This window comes from Acanthaster planci, linkage group LG04 (genome assembly GCF_054643075.1).
Source record: "Acanthaster planci isolate LZ-2023a linkage group LG04, COTS_SCS, whole genome shotgun sequence".
In the NCBI taxonomy this organism is placed as follows: Eukaryota; Metazoa; Echinodermata; class Asteroidea; order Valvatida; family Acanthasteridae; genus Acanthaster; species Acanthaster planci.
The window spans coordinates 16,438,865-16,459,616 of NC_141780.1; the positions used below are offsets into that span (position 1 = coordinate 16,438,865).

At 47.4% G+C, this 20,752-nt stretch overlaps 1 protein-coding gene across 4 annotated transcripts in view; it reads right to left on the reverse strand.

The window, feature by feature from the left end:
* The window catches only part of LOC110973984 (E3 ubiquitin-protein ligase HUWE1-like), a 75,737-nt gene that overhangs the window by 27,958 nt on the left and 27,027 nt on the right, over positions 1 to 20,752 (reverse strand). For 3 of the 4 annotated variants that reach the window (XM_087135649.1, XM_087135648.1, XM_087135651.1), the window contains 23 exons: positions 19,790 to 20,499; positions 19,064 to 19,186; positions 18,767 to 18,840; positions 17,658 to 18,181; positions 17,032 to 17,142; positions 16,120 to 16,212; positions 15,562 to 15,758; positions 14,651 to 14,732; positions 13,952 to 14,128; positions 13,397 to 13,515; positions 13,084 to 13,162; positions 12,590 to 12,757; positions 12,030 to 12,171; positions 10,910 to 11,018; positions 9,894 to 10,134; positions 8,963 to 9,149; positions 7,989 to 8,171; positions 7,663 to 7,868; positions 6,661 to 6,876; positions 5,438 to 5,666; positions 4,381 to 4,740; positions 2,574 to 2,648; positions 309 to 379 (listed from right to left, as the gene is read on the reverse strand). In XM_087135649.1, coding sequence (XP_086991775.1) covers positions 309 to 379; positions 2,574 to 2,648; positions 4,381 to 4,740; positions 5,438 to 5,666; positions 6,661 to 6,876; positions 7,663 to 7,868; positions 7,989 to 8,171; positions 8,963 to 9,149; positions 9,894 to 10,134; positions 10,910 to 11,018; positions 12,030 to 12,171; positions 12,590 to 12,757; positions 13,084 to 13,162; positions 13,397 to 13,515; positions 13,952 to 14,128; positions 14,651 to 14,732; positions 15,562 to 15,758; positions 16,120 to 16,212; positions 17,032 to 17,142; positions 17,658 to 18,181; positions 18,767 to 18,840; positions 19,064 to 19,186; positions 19,790 to 20,499 — 4,476 coding nt within the window. The remainder of the gene's footprint in view (positions 1 to 308; positions 380 to 2,573; positions 2,649 to 4,380; positions 4,741 to 5,437; positions 5,667 to 6,660; positions 6,877 to 7,662; positions 7,869 to 7,988; positions 8,172 to 8,962; positions 9,150 to 9,893; positions 10,135 to 10,909; positions 11,019 to 12,029; positions 12,172 to 12,589; positions 12,758 to 13,083; positions 13,163 to 13,396; positions 13,516 to 13,951; positions 14,129 to 14,650; positions 14,733 to 15,561; positions 15,759 to 16,119; positions 16,213 to 17,031; positions 17,143 to 17,657; positions 18,182 to 18,766; positions 18,841 to 19,063; positions 19,187 to 19,789; positions 20,500 to 20,752) is intronic. The other variant, XM_087135650.1, reaches the window with a different exon arrangement.

The following is a 20,752-nucleotide window of genomic DNA, read 5'->3' on the forward strand; positions in this document are numbered from 1 at the left end:
AAGCTTGCCAACTGCTGCGCGCTCAGAGGTTAACTGGCTAGAAAAATGCATGGCAGTTGAGAGGTCACAGGTTTACATCCAGCCTAAGCAAGCCATGAAAGGTTGTCAACAACATATAGTGTTCCCGTTTTTAATGTAGATGAAGGGCCAATCTTATTTAAACAAATGGTATCCGGCAGATGCAACATTTCGTGTTCTGTCTGGCCGGCGGTGGTTTGTCAGTGTTATGGTGTGGTAGAAAGGTGAGTGGAGGTGATGAATGGAAAAAAAATTTCAATACAAAAAAGGAAAAGGTGGCCAGCTCTTACCTCCATGGCAGCAGTGGCCTGTGATGTCGGAGTGTTGTTGATGACATCCTGAAGGTTTTGGCTAAGAAGTCCTGAAAGTAGTTATTGGAACAAACAAAGACAAATGTCAACAAGGAAGGAAGCAAAACTTTTAGCCCTGAAATGCATCACCTGGCCGGCAAAAAGCCTAACTGCTCACCCACGGATTCTTCCCTTTTATCCATTCCTAGTCACTTTTCATTGGACAAACCTGAGTCCTCCCAAATTCATTCACCATGCAGAAAACCAATGGCTCATTCTCTGTACATATACATGAACAATCTCAGCAGAGTTTGATGAATTCTGGAAGGCTTGCGTTGGACAGGACATGCCAGAAGGAAAATTGGAAGGCAATGAACAGAAGAGAATTATCCAACCCCACTTTTCTTTCTTTTTATTAAATTTACAATCTTTTCCCATGTGTGGCAAAAATCTTCAGGTTTTTCTACACTTTTGACTTTTTTTTTTCATGAACCCACATCCCCCACAAAAAATAAAATAAAGCGGAGAGTTATAGACAGTTCTTTTGAGTAATACACTGACAACTGCTGACAAAGCAACTCAAAAGAGACGATCAACAAAGCATGACATACGCTACGCTCAAAATCTGAAGTGTACTTCAAGGCACTGCTATGTGCAGGAAAGTCTTACTTACGAACACAGCATGAACAGGATTATCCAATATCAGCCCAAAATGCCATACATAATATACCACTCGTAACTGGTTCTCTGCTAAGTTTAGACTCACAAAGACTGGTTATACAATGCCATCTGTAAAGCAAAGCCATAAGACTGGAACCTAGACTGCACATCTGAAACGTCCATTCAATCACATGCAATTCTCCACTAGACCTAAAAATGACACTAAGACACAATGCAAATCATTGTCAACTATCTGTGAACAACTGATACGAATCAGACATACAGACACAAGATTTAAACTGCACATACACAATAAGTGTACGGAGCAGTAGCATTAGGTCAGCGGCAAAGATATAAAGCATAAGTACCTGCAGAACTAACACCACAGATACACAGTACGACGATTGACCACAGCCCCAATTTGTGACTCAACTTTATAACGATGTGAGCTACGGGACATCAAAGCCACTTTGGGGTTGCAGGTTTTGAAGAGTCTTGCGCAATGTAAATTAACAGTAATCTAGCACTTTTTCCCTCACACAATGTCCATTTTCATCAGGATACTAACCGAGCGGCACATCTAACCAAAGAACTTGTTCACTCTTTCAAACAGAAACTAAAACAAGGGGCTAATTTCAGAGAGCTGCTTAAGCACAGAATTTGCTGAAGCACGAAAAAACCTTGCTTAAAAAACAAAGATTACCAGCTCAAACTCTGTGTGATTGTCAGGCTAACCAAAAGACAATAGCATTCCAAAACAATATACATGGGTGATTCTATAAAATAGGGGTCCAACTTGGGGACATTTTGGTGTCCTGTTACATGTGAAGCCATTCCACTTTTCTTTGTGTAAAATTGTAACAACATTATCCAACATTGTGCACATTGAACGGTATATTGTACAAGTCATAAACAATGTAATCCTGTTTGATCTACAGAATGTGAACAGTACTAATATTAGTTCCATCCAGAAAAGCTGAATGATTTCACCCGTAACAGAACACCAAAATGTCCCCCAAGTTGGACCTCTAATTTATATAATAACCTACATGTATATCACAAGAAGTTTTGGCTGGTAACTAGATTTGTCAAGCAAGGTTTCTTCCCACTTAAACAAATCTTTTGCTATAAGCAGCACTATGAAATTGGCCCAAAGACTTCAAACTGCCCTCAAGGTCCATTTTGTCGGGTCAGTCACATTTCAGGAAGTACCCCAATGAGAACTGTCTTGACATGCACCTGTGATAGCAACAATCCATACATGCGGTACATGCCAAGGGAGTACAAATTTTACGAAGTTGGCATCGAAGTAGCTGATTTCAGACTGAAAAATTACAACAAACCGTAAAAAGGACACAGGAGTTTTTATCATAAAATACTGGAATGCAATTTTCTGCATGCATCACACGGAACAGATTTCCTCCTCTTTCCAAAATGCCCACACTTACAAAGAGTCAAACCAAAGAAGGGAAGGGCGGGGGGAGAATGCTAGTGACCGTGCAATAAAGGAAAGAGTCCGGGGCAGCAAACACAGTGACAAGCATGCAGACAAGCACTCGGGCAGACAGGCAAAGCAGGCGGGTGTTGGTCTTGGCACGGACCCACCTGTGTTCCCACGGGAGACCCCACCTCGCAGCTCGCCCATTGCGGCCAGACTGTTCCCACTTTGCAGTGAGTTGCCTGTGTGGTGTAAACCGTGCAGGCATACATATTTCAAAGTCAGTGCATCGCACCACAGAGGGAAATAGCTCAGAATAACCGTCCATCTTATCTACAGTGTATCTACGACATGTACACAGACGGACGCCTGCGTACAAGGGTGCCCTCAGCAGACTACTCAGAAGAAATGGGGGTTAACATTTATATTATTATTCCAAAGTCCTGCCTAACCGTAAAACTAAATGCCTTCAAAGTTTGGTTGGAAATTTTCATATTGTTTTCTCGACAGGTAAGTTTCACAACTTTGGGGTAGGGCCACCGCTTTACAGGTATATCCATTTCTTTATCTGCTGTGCTGTCCGTGATAAGTAGGTAGGCATGTAATGACTCTAAGATCACACTTTGTTGTAGTCACCTGGGAGGACATCAGAGCGACGGGAAGGAATATGTTGTTTGGGTTAACAAAAAAAAAAGCTACTGTCAGCCAACACTAAACAGACGCTTGCCAGCGTCAGTCGCTCACATTTGTCAGTGTTAACGAAAACATCACCAAAGGAAAACTCAACTCAGATGTTGGAGTTCACAAAAAAGGAAACTTAGACCCTGTAACGAACGGGCTTCCAGAGCTATGGCTCTGTACGTCGCCAGCATATGCTCACGTAGTTGCGAACTGGTGAATACCCTGACCTAGACACACGATTCGAAGGCTGGCCTTCTCAGAACAGCCCATGGAGCAAGGAAACAGGTGTAAGGGAAGGTGCACGAATGAACATCCATAATTTGTTAAACTATGTTACTACTATAGCTGTACAGGAGGTCTTTCACAAATTTAGGGAGCAGACTGGAACCAGTGACTGGGCCACTTCTGGGCTTTTTATAATCCTTTGCTTTGACCAACAGGCTCTCCAACAGACCTCTGTCACAGGTTAGGGCCGGCGACCATTTAGACCCGGTTTAAAAAGGGCCTCCCGGTAAGCTCGCCCTGTTGCAAAAACCCCTTTCATACCGGCCTGGCTATCGGCCTGGGATTCTGGACTGGTTGTTGATCTCGAACTTCTCCATCCTGGGGTCTATTGTTTGCAAGTACTGGTACATGTAATCTATCCCAGAAGGAACCTGCTTGTGGTTTTCAATCCTTCAGCGCTATACAATGTTTACACTAATCTGCTTAGACCCCTATTCATCTGTGGAAGCATGGTTGGGGAAGCCTTCCGTCAAGGACTTTGAAATGCCGACGTGCAGACAGGCCTGATACTGGCCTGGAGTAGCCTGAATACCGGGCAGGCATTATACAGGGGAGGCTACCGGGGGGCCCTTTTCAAACCGGGTCTAAATGGTCGCCGGCCTTTAGCCATTATGCTTTTCTATCATTGAAAGCAATGCAACCAAACTGAGGCTAGATAAAAAGAAAGATAGTCTGTGCCCTTTCATCAAAAGTATTACTATTGCCAGTGGGTCTACAGGAAACAAGACAAACATGGCAGCATCCTGATCAAGGTCTTTAATTGCCTCTGCTCTGTCTTGGGCTATTGGTTCCATTGATTTGATTGACAGTGTACAAGTTGCCTGCAATGGTAAAACCCCTCTATTGTGAGATAGTTCAGGGCTAACAAAAGATTACACGTCTGAAGAACCAGGCATTGGGTGACTTTTCAGTGGGCAAAGCCACACCTCTACTCGTAGTTTGTTCCCTTGGTCAGGAATCTTTAAGCCAGACACGCCTTGATTTTTCCATCTCTCTAGAGTGACTTACCGGTGACACTGCGGGAGTGCCCGACATCCTCCAGAGCCGAACTGCGCCCGATTCCAGCCCGCGGCTTGAGGACCGCCTTCCCCAGGCCGGTGCCCACCCCAGGGCTGGGCTGGTTGACCACACGTGACAGCGTCTCCAGGGGCTTAAGCGCCGAGTTGACGGTGGCAGCCATGTTGGGGCTGGACAGATCCAGGCTGTGGGGGACGCGGGCAAGGTCCACCGCCAGCCCCTTGCGCAGCAGCAGGCGAATCATGTTGTTCATGGCACTTGGGTGGTGCTTGCTGCCGTAGCCCCCTCCTTGCTGCTGCTGCTGGGCCGAGCCCGGGGGCGGGCAAGCCTCGATCATGACGCTGATCAGCACTGCGAGAGGAACAGACGAAGCTTGTCACCACTGGGGTCATGAACAGAACAGTGTCCTATTATTTTCGGATACCGCCCTCGAGCACTAGTGTTTAATCCGGATTAAGACAGCACCTTCAACTTCTTCAGAGTCACACACTTACACCTGCTCCCGCCAAATGCATTAGAAAGACCGACAGCTGTTGGATTTTGTTGGATTGAGCACAAGTGGAAGGTCAAATTGAAACTGCATCGTGCCAAGGCTGCACTGAGCCAAACTGCAAGCCAGGGCCTACGTTTTCCAGCAATGACACACTAAGTATTGGATACTTCAAACAAAAAAAGTATTCAAAATGAAAACCGATCAGGAGGATTCTGAAGTATTTGGAAGGGGTTAAGGTTCAGTCTAGGAACTCAGCAAGCATGAATTCACCAGTGGTAAGATTTAAGGATATGGAAACAATCCATCAAACATCCAACTGAGGGATCGCAAAGACCGACGATAAACTTATAAGACTTTTGGGGGCTTTTTAAAAACTAAAGGATGACTTTTGTCCCAACTGGTTATATCATCTGATTTTTACAGGTGTTCTTTTTCTTGTACCAAGCGCAAGAACACAGCAAAACCTGAATGATTAAACTTCTTTAACAACAAACCCAGAATTTGGGAACAAAAATCCTGAAATCCAGAAAAATCTATGAGAAGTCACTGACTTACACGTGAGCGACTGGACACGGACATGCTTCTCCGAGCTCTCCGGCAGGGCCAGGGCCCGGGCCAGGGCGGCCTTGGTCTCCGTCACCAGGATGGACTGTGCCTCGGGGCTGTGGTTGCTGGAGGCGATGCTGGCCAACAGCACCTGGGCCAGGGCCGGGCAGTCCTTGTCCCCGGCCGTCTGGCACTGGGGCAGCAGGTGGTCCAGGATGTAGGCCAGGACTGCCCCGTGCTGAAGGGTGAAGAAAAAAAAAAAGAAAGAAAGAAAAGTCATCTCATGACATGGCATCAGGAAACAATTGCAAGCAGGAAACATTTCGCCCTTAAGGATATGTAAACAAGATCTGGCAAACCGTTCACAAAGAGATGGCTGACAAGGTCAACTGTAGAGCATTCCCAAGTCTACGCTGGCAGACAGGAAACATTTCGCCCTTAAGGATATGTAAACAAGATCTGGCAAACCGTTCACAAAGAGATGGCTGACAAGGTCAACTGTAGAGCATTCCCAAGTCTACGCTGGCAGACAGGAAACATTTCGCCCTTAAGGATATGTAAACAAGATCTGGCAAACCGTTCACAAAGAGATGGCTGACAAGGTCAACTGTAGAGCATTCCCAAGTCTACGCTGGCAGACAGGAAACATTTCGCCCTTAAGGATATGTAAACAAGATCTGGCAAACCGTTCACAAAGAGATGGCTGACAAGGTCAACTGTAGAGCATTCCCAAGTCTACGCTGGCAGACAGGAAACACTTCGCCCTTAAGGATATGTAAACAAGATCTGGCAAACCGTTCACAAAGAGATGGCTGACAAGGTCAACTGTAGAGCATTCCCAAGTCTACGCTGGCAGACATAAGCACATCTCATCCCCCCACTTGTTTTGTACGTAAGCACAACTTCTGGGAAGTCTTTGGAGGCATTCCCAATGCTGAACATGAACCTCATGAATGCAGCTGAATGCAGCCTGTTTGGGTATCGAATAGTGTTCCCCGACAACATCACAGAGTGTTACAAAATACAAGACTACAGTAAAAACATCATACAACACCGTCCAAGTAACTCTCTCAAGTCAGTGCTCATGGGGTTTGCTTATGTACAACAGTTCCCACCACAGCCTCATCGTTCGCACGGCCATCAAATGAAAGATTTAACCTCCTTGCTCTGTTCTGACCATAATCTAATGATCTAAATCCCTCCACCCCTCGGGGGTGCTATGTGACGCCTACCTCCTTCACTAGTGGCGTCTGGCTCCCCGTGTTATACTGGGCAATGGCCAGGGCAAAGCCCACGTAGGAGCGGACTAGCTCGGCCAGGACTCTCAGGATGGCCGACTTGGGCAGGAGGGGCTTGGTCTTGGAGGGGTCTTCCTTGCCGGGGGGCTTGGTCAACTTCTTGCCTGTGGGGTCTGCCTTGGAAGAGCTGGCAGGAGCCGATTCGGCTTGCTGGAGACAAAAAACAAAAGGAGAGGGTGGCTTTGTAAAAGGAAGATGTGCACGGGGTTGGAGGAAGATCGGTCACATATGGCAAACCTGTGGAGAGAGATTGGGAATGAAGAGGACTCTTCACGCAGAGGAATTGTTACAATGACAACAATATAACGCTGTGACGTTAAGGTTATTAATAGCCAACATGGCATGAGGTCTCTCGCTTCATGGCTATGATTATGGGAATCTTCCACCAGCTTTCTGGACACAGTGCGAAACAAAGTTAGCAAAACTTGAACAGTTGAGCCTCTGAAAAGCAGAATTTTGATGTCAAAAATCCTGAAATCCAGAAACACCCTTTGGATATCACACCCCTGGACCTTAGATGTCAATCCTTCCAAAGGGCCATTCCTGACAATATGTGCATTTCACGTTCTAAATGCTGAGCCCTGATACATGCGATTTGATGCTATGTCATCGAAAATGGACACAAAATTGCAGGGGGGGAGAATCTCCTAAAATCAGAGAAACTGACGCTGAAGACAAAGCAAAGATTTGACACGTGGTCCACGTGACTCAGTAATTCATTATTCACAAGAGAAATCAAGGCCGTGTCTTGAAGTTACAGTTAGGCTGAAATGAGAAGGGATGAATACAGTCTCTTTTACTGTACCACAGAGGAGGCATTGTGACTCATACTCTTCCACGGACTATAACGTAGAGGTGCTTAACACTGAGGACAGGAAAAATCTTAAGGTTCCAAGGGCAAACAATTAGAACCGTTAGGTCTACTTGGCATCTCACCTCCTCGTCTGCATTGGCCGCGTCCGTGCCACTGTCCAGGCGCTGTGTGGTGATGCGGTTGCCCTGGAGATTCCGCCCACCGCTGTAGAACTGCAGGAGCTCGTCACCGATCTCCCGTAGCCCCAGGCCGATCTCCGCCGGCGGGTTGACTGTAGCAGCCGCGGCAGAGGAGGCCTTCTTGTCATTGGTGCCGCCTTGGCTCGAAGCTGGAAGGATAAAGTAAAACACACTTAAAGAGGATTTCCGCACAACACCATGAACTATCGCCCACGTTCACAATTTGCACCAGAAAGCTCAGCAGCGAGCACTTCAAATGACTGAGATACCTTCTGTTGCTGCTGCCGTCGGTGGAGGGGAGGGTTCGCTCGGGGCGGTCAAGGCGTTCAGCAGGTCACACAGCACCTGCTTCATCAGGTCAGTCATAGCTGGATGAGTGTAGGGTTTCATGGGTAGAGCCTTAAGCAGCTGGAGTGCATTGGGGCCAGTGTAGCGAGACTCATCCTCATCACCTTGGCAGAAATGAAAAGATACCATTTGAAAACAGTGCCGGATCTGTACGTGAGTAAGAGGTAGAAATCCCACGGTTAACCCTAAAGGAACGGGGCTTTTTCAGATTTTGCTTGCCCCCAGAACTCGGCTCTCATGAGCAACCTCTTTGAAACTTGGCACAAATGATGAAAGTCATTATCAGTGCAACTAGTGACTTTCAACTCAATCCAATATATGGTTTTGTTTCTACAGTCATTTGACGTTCGTGGTCTCATGCACGTTGGCCCTCGTGCATTCAGTGCATCATTGGAAATAGTATACATGTACACTGTCGGCTGACCTGTCTCAGAAAATGGGTGCTGTGTGAGAACTGCATGTCTGATTTTCAAAAGCGTGGTGACAAAATGACTACGAGATATTACTGAAAACAGTATATGAAAACTCAGCATGCGAAAATCATGCAACGATATGGGAGCAAATGTCAAGGTTGGACAGATTCCACCACCCCTGGTGTTTGGAAGGGTTAATTACACAGACACTTAAAATTCATTTTCATCTTCACTACTAAAACCGAAACGCACCATGTGACTGGCCCACTGACCTAGCTTTAAAAATGAGACAATCAAATTGCAACATCAGCCAAAACAGCGAGCCTTTTGAAGGATTCTACGAATGACATACCCAGCACCATAAAGGCATATCCTGTTTGCCTACGCTGTAATCAGAAATTAAAATGGCATTCTATCACTCAGCATTCTGGTTGAAGCCACGGCAGACACAGGATCAGTTTTAAAATTGACGGCTCCCTCACCTCGCTTGGGCACTGGCAGGGCGATCCTCAGGATGGACCGGGCCGTCTCGTCAAACACCCCCTCGTCCCGGCAGGCCAGCGGGCCCAGCTTCCTCAGGACGTAGTGGAGCTCCCTGGACCCGATGCTGCCCTGCAGCACACCACAGACAGGACAGCCGATGCCACGGTTGCCGATGCTCGTCATCAACTGCACGAGTATACACAAATGAAATGGAGGAGTCACAGTGACAGCTTGTCCATGGCATGGCAGTGACAGCTTGTCATTCTCATCTCCACCAGTATTACAGTCAAGTCTTACACACGGAATCACAAGCTTCTATGGGTAATCCAGTCAACCATCAAGCAACGAGTACTACATAATGATTTCTGACAAAAATATTCCTACACTGCTAATCGCTCGCTATTAGCCGTGATAGCAAAGGCTCTCGTGGTAACTAGCGAAAGTACTTATGAAGCACAAGATCATCTGAAGATTTCATAACACGAATCGAGACGTAGCCAAATGAGTATCAAGTCAAGTCGCAATGGAAGTCACATGAATCTCAACTTTTTTCACCCAAGGAACGTCCACTTTAATCCGTATGTTACACCGAGTGACTACATCAACACAAAATGTTTACCCTGCTGGATGCAAACCACAGCAAATTTTATGATTAATGTGGCCGTAAGACTCACTTTGTGGCATTGGGTCAGGAAGAGCAAGTTCAGTATTTTAAAGATGGGCAAAGTCATTAGATAAAAAGGCATGCGTGTGAGTCCATGTACGGCTGTGCTAACAGGGTAGACCTTCCTTGCATCTTCTGCTGTTCCCGAATGACCTCAGATGCATTTCATTTTGGGCATGCGCTGTTCGAATGCCGAACCAGTTCAATGGGAAAATCTACTCCTTGGCTGATAAAAGTAGTGAAAAGTGTGATAATCGTTTACTTACTTTGTCCATGGCATGGCGAAGCACGGCTCTCTCCTCAAACACGTGGCGGATGAGAATGGTGGCAAGGTAGGAGAAGCCGTTAAATGAAGACGATGTCTTGAGCGACAGCAGCATGCGGGGCCCGCCCAGCTCGGCAAAGAGCAGCGCCACCTGGTGGTTGCGCGTGAAGCGCAGGCAGACGCGCATGACGGCGTGAAGTGTGTCCGGCTCCACGGGGAGGCTGATCAGGCCAACGCATGATCTGAAAAGGAACACAGCTTCTTTTTTAACAAAAATGAAGATCTACTCAACCGAGTTGAAGTGTGCCCTCAAAGCAAAGAAGAGGTCACCTGGCGGGAAGTTTCCAACTGGGCTTGTGTACACGCCCGACACACCCACAATGACCGTACATTCATTCCTCCTGGACTCGCAGTGCTCAGCATGTCCTACGCCAAATGCAAGTGATCCTGTGATTACGTGTGGTGAGTTCCCAAAAAAAAATGACTGTCGCTGACATGTCAAAATATGTCTTCTCTTGTGCCTGGCTGCGAGCGGGTAACACAGAGAACCAGACTGTCCTCTAAACAATGAGGCAGCTTGATATATGCACTCACAATGATATAAACAATGACATCAATTTGGCCGTATTTATCACAAAAGAACATGCCACTGATTTACAAGAATATTCCAAGCAAGGACTTGCATTGGAGAAGACAGGTTGATCATTACAAACTCAAATGCTGGTGTCCCTCTTACTTTAAAAAATATCTACATCTGCATTTCCTATATTAGTTTAAATATGTAGCAAACGCGCACCGAGTCAATCCTGGGTCACAGGAATGAGAAATACCCTAGTCTCTGACGCTGTGTCAGAGAGACAGTGAATGGTCAATAAGTAGGGACAAACTGTGGCTTCAAGTCCCAGTTGAGCAAGCTCATGGTTTCTTTTCTCACAGCACTGAGCCGAGACCTCAACACTTACCAAATAACATCCAATGAAAAGCAAATATCCTCAGGAAAGTTCCCCAAGCCCTCACCTGATGATGGTGATGATGTGGTCCATGTCCAAGCCCTGGATGGCGACGACCTCCGGCTCCCTGGCGGTGGCTGGTTTGTCCTCGGTGCTGACGGACGCAGAACCAACCCCTGCAAAGCCACACGTATTGGCCAGTGATTACTAGCACACTGCAGGTGCACAAGTAAGCGGTCTCTTCAATTGAGGTTCCATGTACATACTGAATTTACATCCTACACAGTTGTCTTGGGATTCTCTTGGCAACACGAAAATACTACCTGAAATGTACCTCTGTGAGAAATGCCAATCTTACTTTGATATTATAACCATACAATCCCATCGTAGACTTCAATCCAGTAATATGAATCTTCTTAGAGAACCCAGGTCATTTCACTCATGGGGGGATCGCTCTTTTCATGTGCCGCACCTCGTCTTTGGCACAATTCGCCTGCACTTTAAGAAGGATCTGAAGACTCATCTCTTCAATGAGGCATTTAATTAGTTTCCTTCTACTAGCGCCTTGAGCACCTTGGTGGATCTGTGCGCTCTATAATCATCGTCATCATCTTATTGTCAAGTTTGGCAAGATGCGGTCGTGACGGTGATGATAGCAGAAATATCAAGTTTGAACCCAGTCCAGCAGAAGAAATGATCAGTTCTCTTAATCTGCCTTACAAATGACAGGATATAGCATGTGGTGGTGGTGGTTGCAAATTAACAAGTTTTGATATTTGTGAGCAAAACCAGATCAGATCTCACCTTGATTAAATCTTTCAGATACAGAAATGAAACTTTTCAAAGGAAACATTACAAACCCATGCAAGTCCCCTTGGGATATTTCCACAACATGAGACTGAAAATCCTGTGAGAAGGGCATCTCGTAGAAGTCAGAACATATGGAACACCAGGTGTTATCAAATGAGAATATCTACCCATTCAAGGAGTGGAAGCCAAATTGAGTATTTTGTGGCTACGGCTGCAGTTCCTACCACTAGCATGACATGGTGCATGGCCATAGCCACTGTCAAAAAAGCCAAGTTCAGACAGCTTGTTCACAATGTGATCAGGTTGGAAATACTGCCTATTCAAGACACAGAGCAGGAACTGTTCAAGTCTGGAGCAACCCTGTCCCTCAAGCCTACCTTCTGTGGGTCGACTGGTCTTGAGTTTCTTGGCCGAGTCTCGTCGCTTGTCCTCCTTGCCGTCTCTGTCGGTGTCCTTGGCCTGCTCTTTGCTGGGCAGCGTCTGCATGACGGGCCGTCGGTTAAAAGTCTCCTCGTTCAGCTGCAGGGGAGATGACAGGGGGGAGGAGTTTGGAGATGAAAATAACTCATCTGTAGCAGGCTTGCGGACCACCAATTAATGATTACTTTCTTTCTTATCAACTAATGTGCTGCTATTAACTTAAGTGAGAAAAACAATCCCAGAAGACAGTAACTGATTTAAGAGTCAGAAACAACAACTAAAGGTGGGACTCTGACAAGGTTCTTTGCGTTAAGAAAACGATCAAGTTGGACCTTGCCTGAGGCAAGGAGTCAAGACCTTTAAAAGAATCTTACAATACATATCCAAGGGAATCGTCCGACATGTGTACCCACATAATTTTCACCAAGTTGCCAAACTGTGTGATGCATAAACACGAAGTTCTGTGTTACTTGTTTGTGGGATCCGGCCAAAATTGCTTCATTCCGTCGTAACGTACCTGGACCATGGTGCTGAAGTGTACCATGTATCTCCTCCTCGCTGCCGTGAAGCGGACGATGGGTTTCCCCGCCCAGTAGGCGTCGTCTATCGTCTTGTTATTGGCGCTGCTGTAGGTGCACCAGCGGCCAGTCGAGTCATCAAACCACTTCCAGATGTGGGTGGCACCCTTTTGGCGAGGAACAGAGCGATCAAAAGGTTATATTGGAGATAGTCTTGAAGTTAAACAAAAAATCTACAACTCTGGTATCTTTGGGTGAGTTCAAACAACCGTTGGCCGATTTCGCTTGGTGCCCATGATGTATTTTGTGCACAGGTTACCAGGAAAAATTGATCAGTGGTCAACAAAGGGCCATCCCTCAAATACGCCCTTTACTGAATATGGGCCAACTTGGGTTACTTTGAAGTAGTAATCCATTCCAAGCCATCCACAATAACAAAAAATGAAAAAAACGAAACTTCTGTTTTTCGACTACAACACCGGTACCAACTTACTTTTTGAGCTAGTTTCCTGCGTGCAGTTACAGCAGCCTTCTCAAACTGGTCGATCAGTAACAACAGGGGGCCTAACCACCTGTAAAAGATCAAGTGATAACACAAATATGCAACTTGATATGACAAAACAATTCACTTTCAAAAGATACTCATCCGAAGATCTAAATTTCAATAGACAATCAAGGATTCACTGAAACTGAATTGCCTTCCATCTGAAATGTGAACAATCAGACTTGAAATCCAGTCGAAAGATTCAAGCAAAATGGCATGACGTCAGCTTGCCTTCGGAGTAACACAATAAACTCAAACTCACTTTGGTGTTGCACATTCCTTGACGCTGCACATGCACTTCTGTGACTCCTCGAGAAGCGAAACGAGGACCCGGAGAACGCCAGACTCGTCCACGGCTTGAGCTGATACACCCTTCATTTCCTGCATTGAACCACACCCACCAAATACTGATCAGACAACAACCGGGGTGTATGGTCAATGCCAAAGTCTCGTATAAACCTTAAATCTCAAACAGTTTCTAAAATTTTCACAGCCCAACCAATGTCAACAAACCCAACGGTCTTTCTTCAAACTTCCAAGGAGTAAAAAGGTCGATGTGAAGCGAGTCAAAAATCCTCTGAACCCTCCAAACTCATTATGTGTAAGGGTGAATTCCCTCATTCTCTATCACTTGGACATGGAAATTCAACAAGTATTTTGATCGAGGTTCACCTGGAAAAAACTGAACAGTTCATTTCAAAATTCGGCCTTGCCGCACTGTACTGCAAAATGACAATATCCAACCCTGAGCTCATTTTGGGGTGACAGGTCACGGACGGCTCACAACAAAAACCACAGCCTCTGAAACCAACTGTACCTCGAAGAGAAGGCAGAGCAAGTGTAGCCTGGGTGCCAGTTTAGCTGCTGGCGGACTGGTGGCCAGTTTAGTGGCACGGTCAGTGGCCCAAGCTCCATCCACGGATGAGCCCATGCCAAAGAGGTGCTGGGGAGCCGGACACGCCGTCTCCAGGAGCAACTTGCTGTTCTCTGCAATCTGATTGGATAAATCAGCAGTATGCTAATTCAGGGGTCAAAAGTTGTGTCCCCAGTGGCCGGGCACAAAGTTTCCATGGGTAACCTGCTATTCTCTGCAATCTGACAGGACAAATCTACAGTGCACTCATTAGGTCAGAGGTCAAGTCCCTACTTTTGATGGAACAATTAAGCCATCCATAGCACCATCTGACAAGAGATAAAAAAGTGATCCTATATCGCAGTCAGAAGTGCCTGAGCTTGCTTTGTGTATAATCAGCAGGTAAAAATGACCACAAGTGAAAATCTTACCAAATTGATTTTTTTAGGTCTTTGTGCTTTTAAGAGTGTAGTTATCATAGATGATTGCCACCAACACATTTCATGTAAAAAGGTCAGATCAAATTTTTGTGGAGCATCAATTTGTGGCTTATTCCTCATTCTGATGTGCTGGGGTCACAATAGTCTTCGTTCTGACAGGTTTCTGGTGATTGTTGAGCATTTATTCGTACAAATTACAAAATGATACCATCGTCACTCTTACCTCAATGACCAGGGACTTGAGCATGCGCTTTCTCCATGGCTCGCCATCGCGATTGTTGGCCACTACCAACAAGTCACATATTCTAGAAAGGATAGAAAACATGTCAACGTTTACTTGACTGCATTATTTCAAAATAGGGAGGAAATTGTGGGCATAATCAAGAGAAAAATGGTCGTTCCTTCCGTTCCTGAGCCAACCCAATCCCCAGACCACTGAGCCAACCCAATCCCCAGACCACTGAGCCAACGCAATCCCCAAAACCACTGAGCCAACCCGACTCCCCAGACCACTGAGCCAACCCAATCCCCAGACCACTGAGCCAACCCAATCCCCAAACCACTGAGCCAACCCGACTCTCCAGACCACTGAGCCAACCCAATCCCCAAACCACTGAGCCAACCCGACTCCCCAGACCACTGAGCCAACCCAATCCCCAAACCACTGAGCCAACCTGACTCCCCAGACCACTGAGCCAACCCACATCCCCAAACCACTGAGCCAACCCGACTCCACAAACCACTGAGCCATCCCAAATCTCCAGACCACTGAGCCAACCCGACTCCCCAAACCACTGAGCCAACCCGACTCCCCAAACCACTGAGCCAGCCCAAATCTCCAGACCACTGAGCCAACCCGACTCCCCAAACCACTGAGCCAACCCGACTCCCCAAACCACTGAGCCAACCCAAATCTCCAGACCACTGAGCCAACCCGACTCCCCAGACCACTGAGCCAACCCGACTCCCCAAACCACTGAGCCAACCCGTCTCCCCAAACCACTCAGCCAACCCGACTCCCCAGACCACTCAGCCAACCCGACTCCCCAGACCACTCAGCCAACCCGACTCCCCCCTTTGAGATTCCTACATGATCGCAGACCCACTGAACGGATGCCGTGACTCGTTTCCTACCTGTAAACGGTATCCGGTAGCTCGTCCAGCAGCTTGAAGCAGCCCGGTAGCATGTTATTGACAAACTCATCCAAGAGGCTCTTGTCCAAGGGGGGCTCCTCCGGGATGCGGTCGCTGGCCAGCCGTTCCTTCTCCTTGGCCGCCTCCTGCTCCTTCTTGGCTCTCTCTTCTTCCTCCTTCTTCTTCCTCTCCTCCTCCTGGAGAGCAAAGCAGTGATGTGAGTTGAAATATGCAGACATGTCCTGATGCCTGACTTGAAAGAGATAATACTTTGTGCACACAACAGTTTGAGAATCAATATATCTGGCACATTTTCACTTCGAACAAATCACAACTGTAACCTTGTGTGGTTAAAAGATGTGCAATCTGAAATGTTGACAAAAGGCAAACTTCAATGGACCTTGATTTGATGCCAGATGGCAGCTGCTTCTTGGATTTTAGCTGGTTTCTGAAAGAGGTTATCATTCAATGAGATGAAACCTCAACAGGTCAGAATAATTCTTCAAATCCAGCATGCTGGGCCTCGGGGGTTTTTCAGGCTTTTGGCTTAAAGCTTACCTCCTGGTCTGAAGGCATCTGGATTGACTCTCCCAGCGACATGGCGATCGCTCGCATCATTTCCTCCTCCTCAGAGAGACCTGTACCGAAACCCTGCAAGACAGACCACAGGCAGAGAGCCGATAGACAGCTGCACATGAAATGCTTACAGATAAAATGCAAGAATTCCACACCCTTAACCCAAACGGCACGTAGGAAAATGATTAAAGGAGTTTCTTGCAAAAACGAGGTGAACGCCTGCGTGTAGAAAAGAAATGCAGTGAAAAATGAAAAAAAAAAAAACGACACTAACATTCATTCCAAGTGCACTTTTTCTGCAAAGCTTCCTAAATCTGTCACGGTAAATAAATAAAGCATTCCTCTGTACTTAAAACTGGGACCCACGGCCTAATTTATCTGGGTTGCAAGGTCTTGAATCTATCTATGTGCTGTGTCAAAAAAACAAGCATGTGATTTTGTTTGATGGAATAGAGTTTACCATCGCACTGTCAGTAATGTTACCCAGCAGGTATTGGGAGCTGAGACTACCTTCCAACTGACAGGCTTCATGCCGCTGAAAGAATGAATGGTTTTGGGACAAAAACCAAGAGTGGGAGAGTTGATGAATGCTGACACACCACCCACACCCAAGACTGGCATCAGACATACTCAGTTATGGCAAGAGATACACTCAGTTATGGCAATAGACATAACCAGTTTGGGCAATAGACACACCCAGTTATGGCAATAGAGACACTCAGTCATGGCAATAGACACACCCAGTTATGGCTATAGACACACTCAGTTATGGCAATAGACACACTCAGTTATGGTAATAGACACACTCAGTTATGGCAATAGACACACTCAGTTATGGCGATAAACACACTCAGTTATGGCATGAGACACAGCAATAGACTGGTGGGTACTCACTGCAGTTATTGATGGTGGGTGGGTCAGGGCCCATTCTGCTGCCTGCTCCAGTGACGTTGTGTGCTGCAGGGCTTCCCTTGCATGGTCACGGGAGAAACCCATGTCGATGAGCTGCAACCAGAAATAAAATGAACAAGCCCGTAACAACAGTGCCAAAGGAACGCTTTGGTGACAGCTCATTTGAATAGCTTGTGAAATGAACTCGGACTGAAGGTCTCGGCTTAGTCTTGTGGGGTCTTGTGATGGTCTTAATGGGTCTCGACTACAAAACTGGTTTGTTTCTGATGATTATGTGGCCTAAAAAATAGGGTTTACGACTTGTGATCATAGGGTCAGGGATTCAAATCCAGCGGCTTGGTACAAATTGTGACCCTGGGAAGTCAATGTATCCCGACTGCCTTTCTTCATCCAGAGGATCAAGTGGTTCCTATAGGGGTACGGGCTAGCTGTGAACTGATATCCACTGCCGACATTGGTCTTAAATTCCTAGTGAGCAGGGGTGATTACAACTGTAACACAGCTACGAGCCGTATTGCTGAATTTATGATGTCAGTGAATGCGATTCTGCAAAAGGATGCATTCTAGCCATGGGAAGGTTGATTGGCTGAGTTGTTGACATTTCATACCTGCTGTACATGTTCTTCATTTGGCTCAGCTCGCGGCCGACTTCTGCCGAGCAACCCGGATGCATCAAAGAGACCAGAGTCCCCCAGTAGCCTGGAGCTGACCAGGGCCGACGAGGAAGAGGACGGTCCGCCGCCAGAGACTGACGAGCCGCCGGCTGACGATCCGCTAGCGGCCTCGCCCGCCGCCGCAACTGCTGCGGCAGCCGCCTCGTCCGCCTTCTCCTTCTCCAGCCGCTCCCGGACCACAGCCTCACCGCGCAGGATGTGGCACAGGATGGCCAGCAACGACTCCGACATGCGGCCACCGTACACCTTGAGGGGCCGGCGCTCCCACAGGCTGGCCACGGCCCCAAAGGCTGCCTTGTGCGTGCTGATCAGGAACTGGGCAGGGCTGAAGAAGGCGTGGGCCGCCCTGCCCGGCGAGGCCCGGGCCGGGAGAGAGTGGGGCGAATCCAGCACCGCCTCAGGGTTCACCAGCTTCTCGATGAGCACCAGCCAAACGTCCAGGAATTCTCCGGTGCCCTCTGTGGGAACAGCAGAAACAGAACGTAATGTTTTTATCGGTTATCTTACCAGAAAGGACACCAAGGAAGTACAACGCCTGAAAAATGAAAGCGGTTGGATCTTATTCAGCCTTAAGAATGTGGGGAGGAACTGCATCTGTGAGTATGTGGTCTCGTAACGAGTCCAATGAATACCACATGACCAAGTGCAAGCTCTGGTTTGTTGCAGACAAGCTGAGAATCCACATTCTCCTTCTTTTGCTTACTGGGAAACCCGTACGCTCATTGTGCATAAGGGATCTTCAGCATATCAATTACGCCGCAGGTGAGCTGCTGTGCACTCCACGAAATGCCCAAATGAAAATGCCATTGCTCTCAAAAGCAATGGAGCTGTTTTCTGATGCCACCTCTTGACTAATTTTGGCCCCTTTTGAGAAACAGCTTTCACATCTTCCAGTGAAATGTGTGAGTGACTTGGCATATCCCATTAGAGTACAATCAGAGAACAAGGTTTTACGACAGTCCTCTGAGATGTTGCTTTCAAAACCACCGCATCTGTGAATGATGCGATGCATTGCAAACAAGATCCTTTTATCACAAACTTACCAGGAAGTTCAGCGTGTTCCAAACCTTCCGATGTGGGGACCTTTCCGCCCATGGACAGGGCCCAGTTAAATGCCCTAGAACCAAAAAAATACGACCATCACAACACTGCATTCCATTTCCCTATCTTCCGATGTTCTCTGTCTCACTAGCAAACCAAAACAGAATCTCAAACATGAGACATTCCCAGAAAGCAAAAAAGCCCAATTAGACATCGTGAATGTATTTTACATGCGCTATTGCCGGCAAAGTTTAATTTCTGTCCCGACTCATCCCGTGCTGAATGACGGCGTGACTTACTCAAAGACGGCAGTGTGAGCACCGGACGTCATGAACTTCTGCAGCATGAGATGGTAGGGGTTCTTCTTCTCATCAAAGAGCATGGAGGAGGCAAAGCTGACGGCACAGATGTAGAAGGTAAGCCTGCCGGGTGGTATACACAAATATAAAAATGATTGAGAGTTCGTTCGAGAAATACGGTTAACCACGGTTTGACCAACTTCAATCAAATGTACACTCTTAATCAATTTCTTTCGTTTGGGACAGCAGAAGTTAGAGGACGCCCTCCAGGTGCCGCCACCAGCCCACTGTGATGTCCTTGAGTGCTGTGAGGTCTTCAACACCATTGCGAAGGTAAAGGACTGCGCAGCACAGGCAGCTGATGTGTACAGACCCCAGCAATAAATATTGCCATTGAACCAGCCCATCCCCGTTCCAAACTGGTTCATGGTGATCTACTCCTTGCGGGGCATGTCTGGTCCCCAATGCTCTGATCTGATCCCTGTAACCCTAATGAAATAAATGCCAAATCATGTGAACTCTGCAACAAGGTTTTGGAGAATTATGCAGGACTGAGGAAGTTAAATTTACAAGTACCTCACAAAGGGCTTGATACTGAAAGTTCAGGGGAGGGACTGTGCAACTGCGTTCAAGCACAATGGTTGATACTGGGGGGGTCAAGGAAGATTCCTACCAAAAATGCCACAGGTACTGAGCTTCACAACGACCAACCTGCTTTCAACATACCTGAATTTTGGCAGTGGGCAAGCAGGTGGGGGTGTCCAAGACAAACTGCTGGCCAGCAGGTCGGTCAGGGCCTTGGCCGTATTCCTGGCCGCCTCAGATGGCGAGTTCACGTTGGGCTGCAGCTGTTGGCGGCTGCGCTGCCGCCCGGCCGAGCCCACACACAGCTTGACCAGTAGGCCAAAGAGCTCCGACAGTGCCTTGCCCAGGCGGGAGGGGGCGTAGAGGACCGGCATGGCCTGACGCAGTTGCCGAAGCATCTGCTGGCTCATCTTGGGCTTGGTCCCTGCTCCCCGGCTGTCCTTTCCCTCAGGCTTGGTAGAGTCCTCCACTTCCATCGGGGACAGGGCCATGTCACTAACATCCATCAGGGAGCTTCCGGCTATACCTGCGTCCAGCTCCCCAGTCCTTGGAGCACCTTCAGGGTCCTCAGACTTGGGGTCCTCGGTCTTGGAGTCCTCAGACTTGGAGTCCTCAGACTTCCGGCTGGGCTTGGAGGCGTCATCCACTAGCACCTGAATCTCCTTGGGCAGGAGTTTCTCCTTCTCGGCCTTGCCTAGGTCGCAGCCCTCCGGCAGAGCCCCGGGGGTGAAGAGAGCCAAGAGCACAATGCTCTCCCAGACCAGGGAGGTGTAGAGCTTGCTCAGGCCACGCAGGACGGACTGGCCCAGGTCTGAACCCCACTGGTTCACTGATATGGTACGTACATCACTCTGTGCCCACAAAAAAAAAGACCAGTCACAATGCTTCAAGTACAATCACAACTTTTGAGCATAACCGCGTAATTAATTGGAAATTGATTGCCGTTTCCCAAAAAATCTTAAAGTGCTCTATATACCTTTTTTCCAACAAATTCAGAAAACAAATATTTAATAACCCTAACGCTGATAGATGCAGCATAGTGCGACTGGTGTATAAGTCTGGTGCGCAATGTTGTACTGAGCAATCAACAGCAGCTGAACAAAC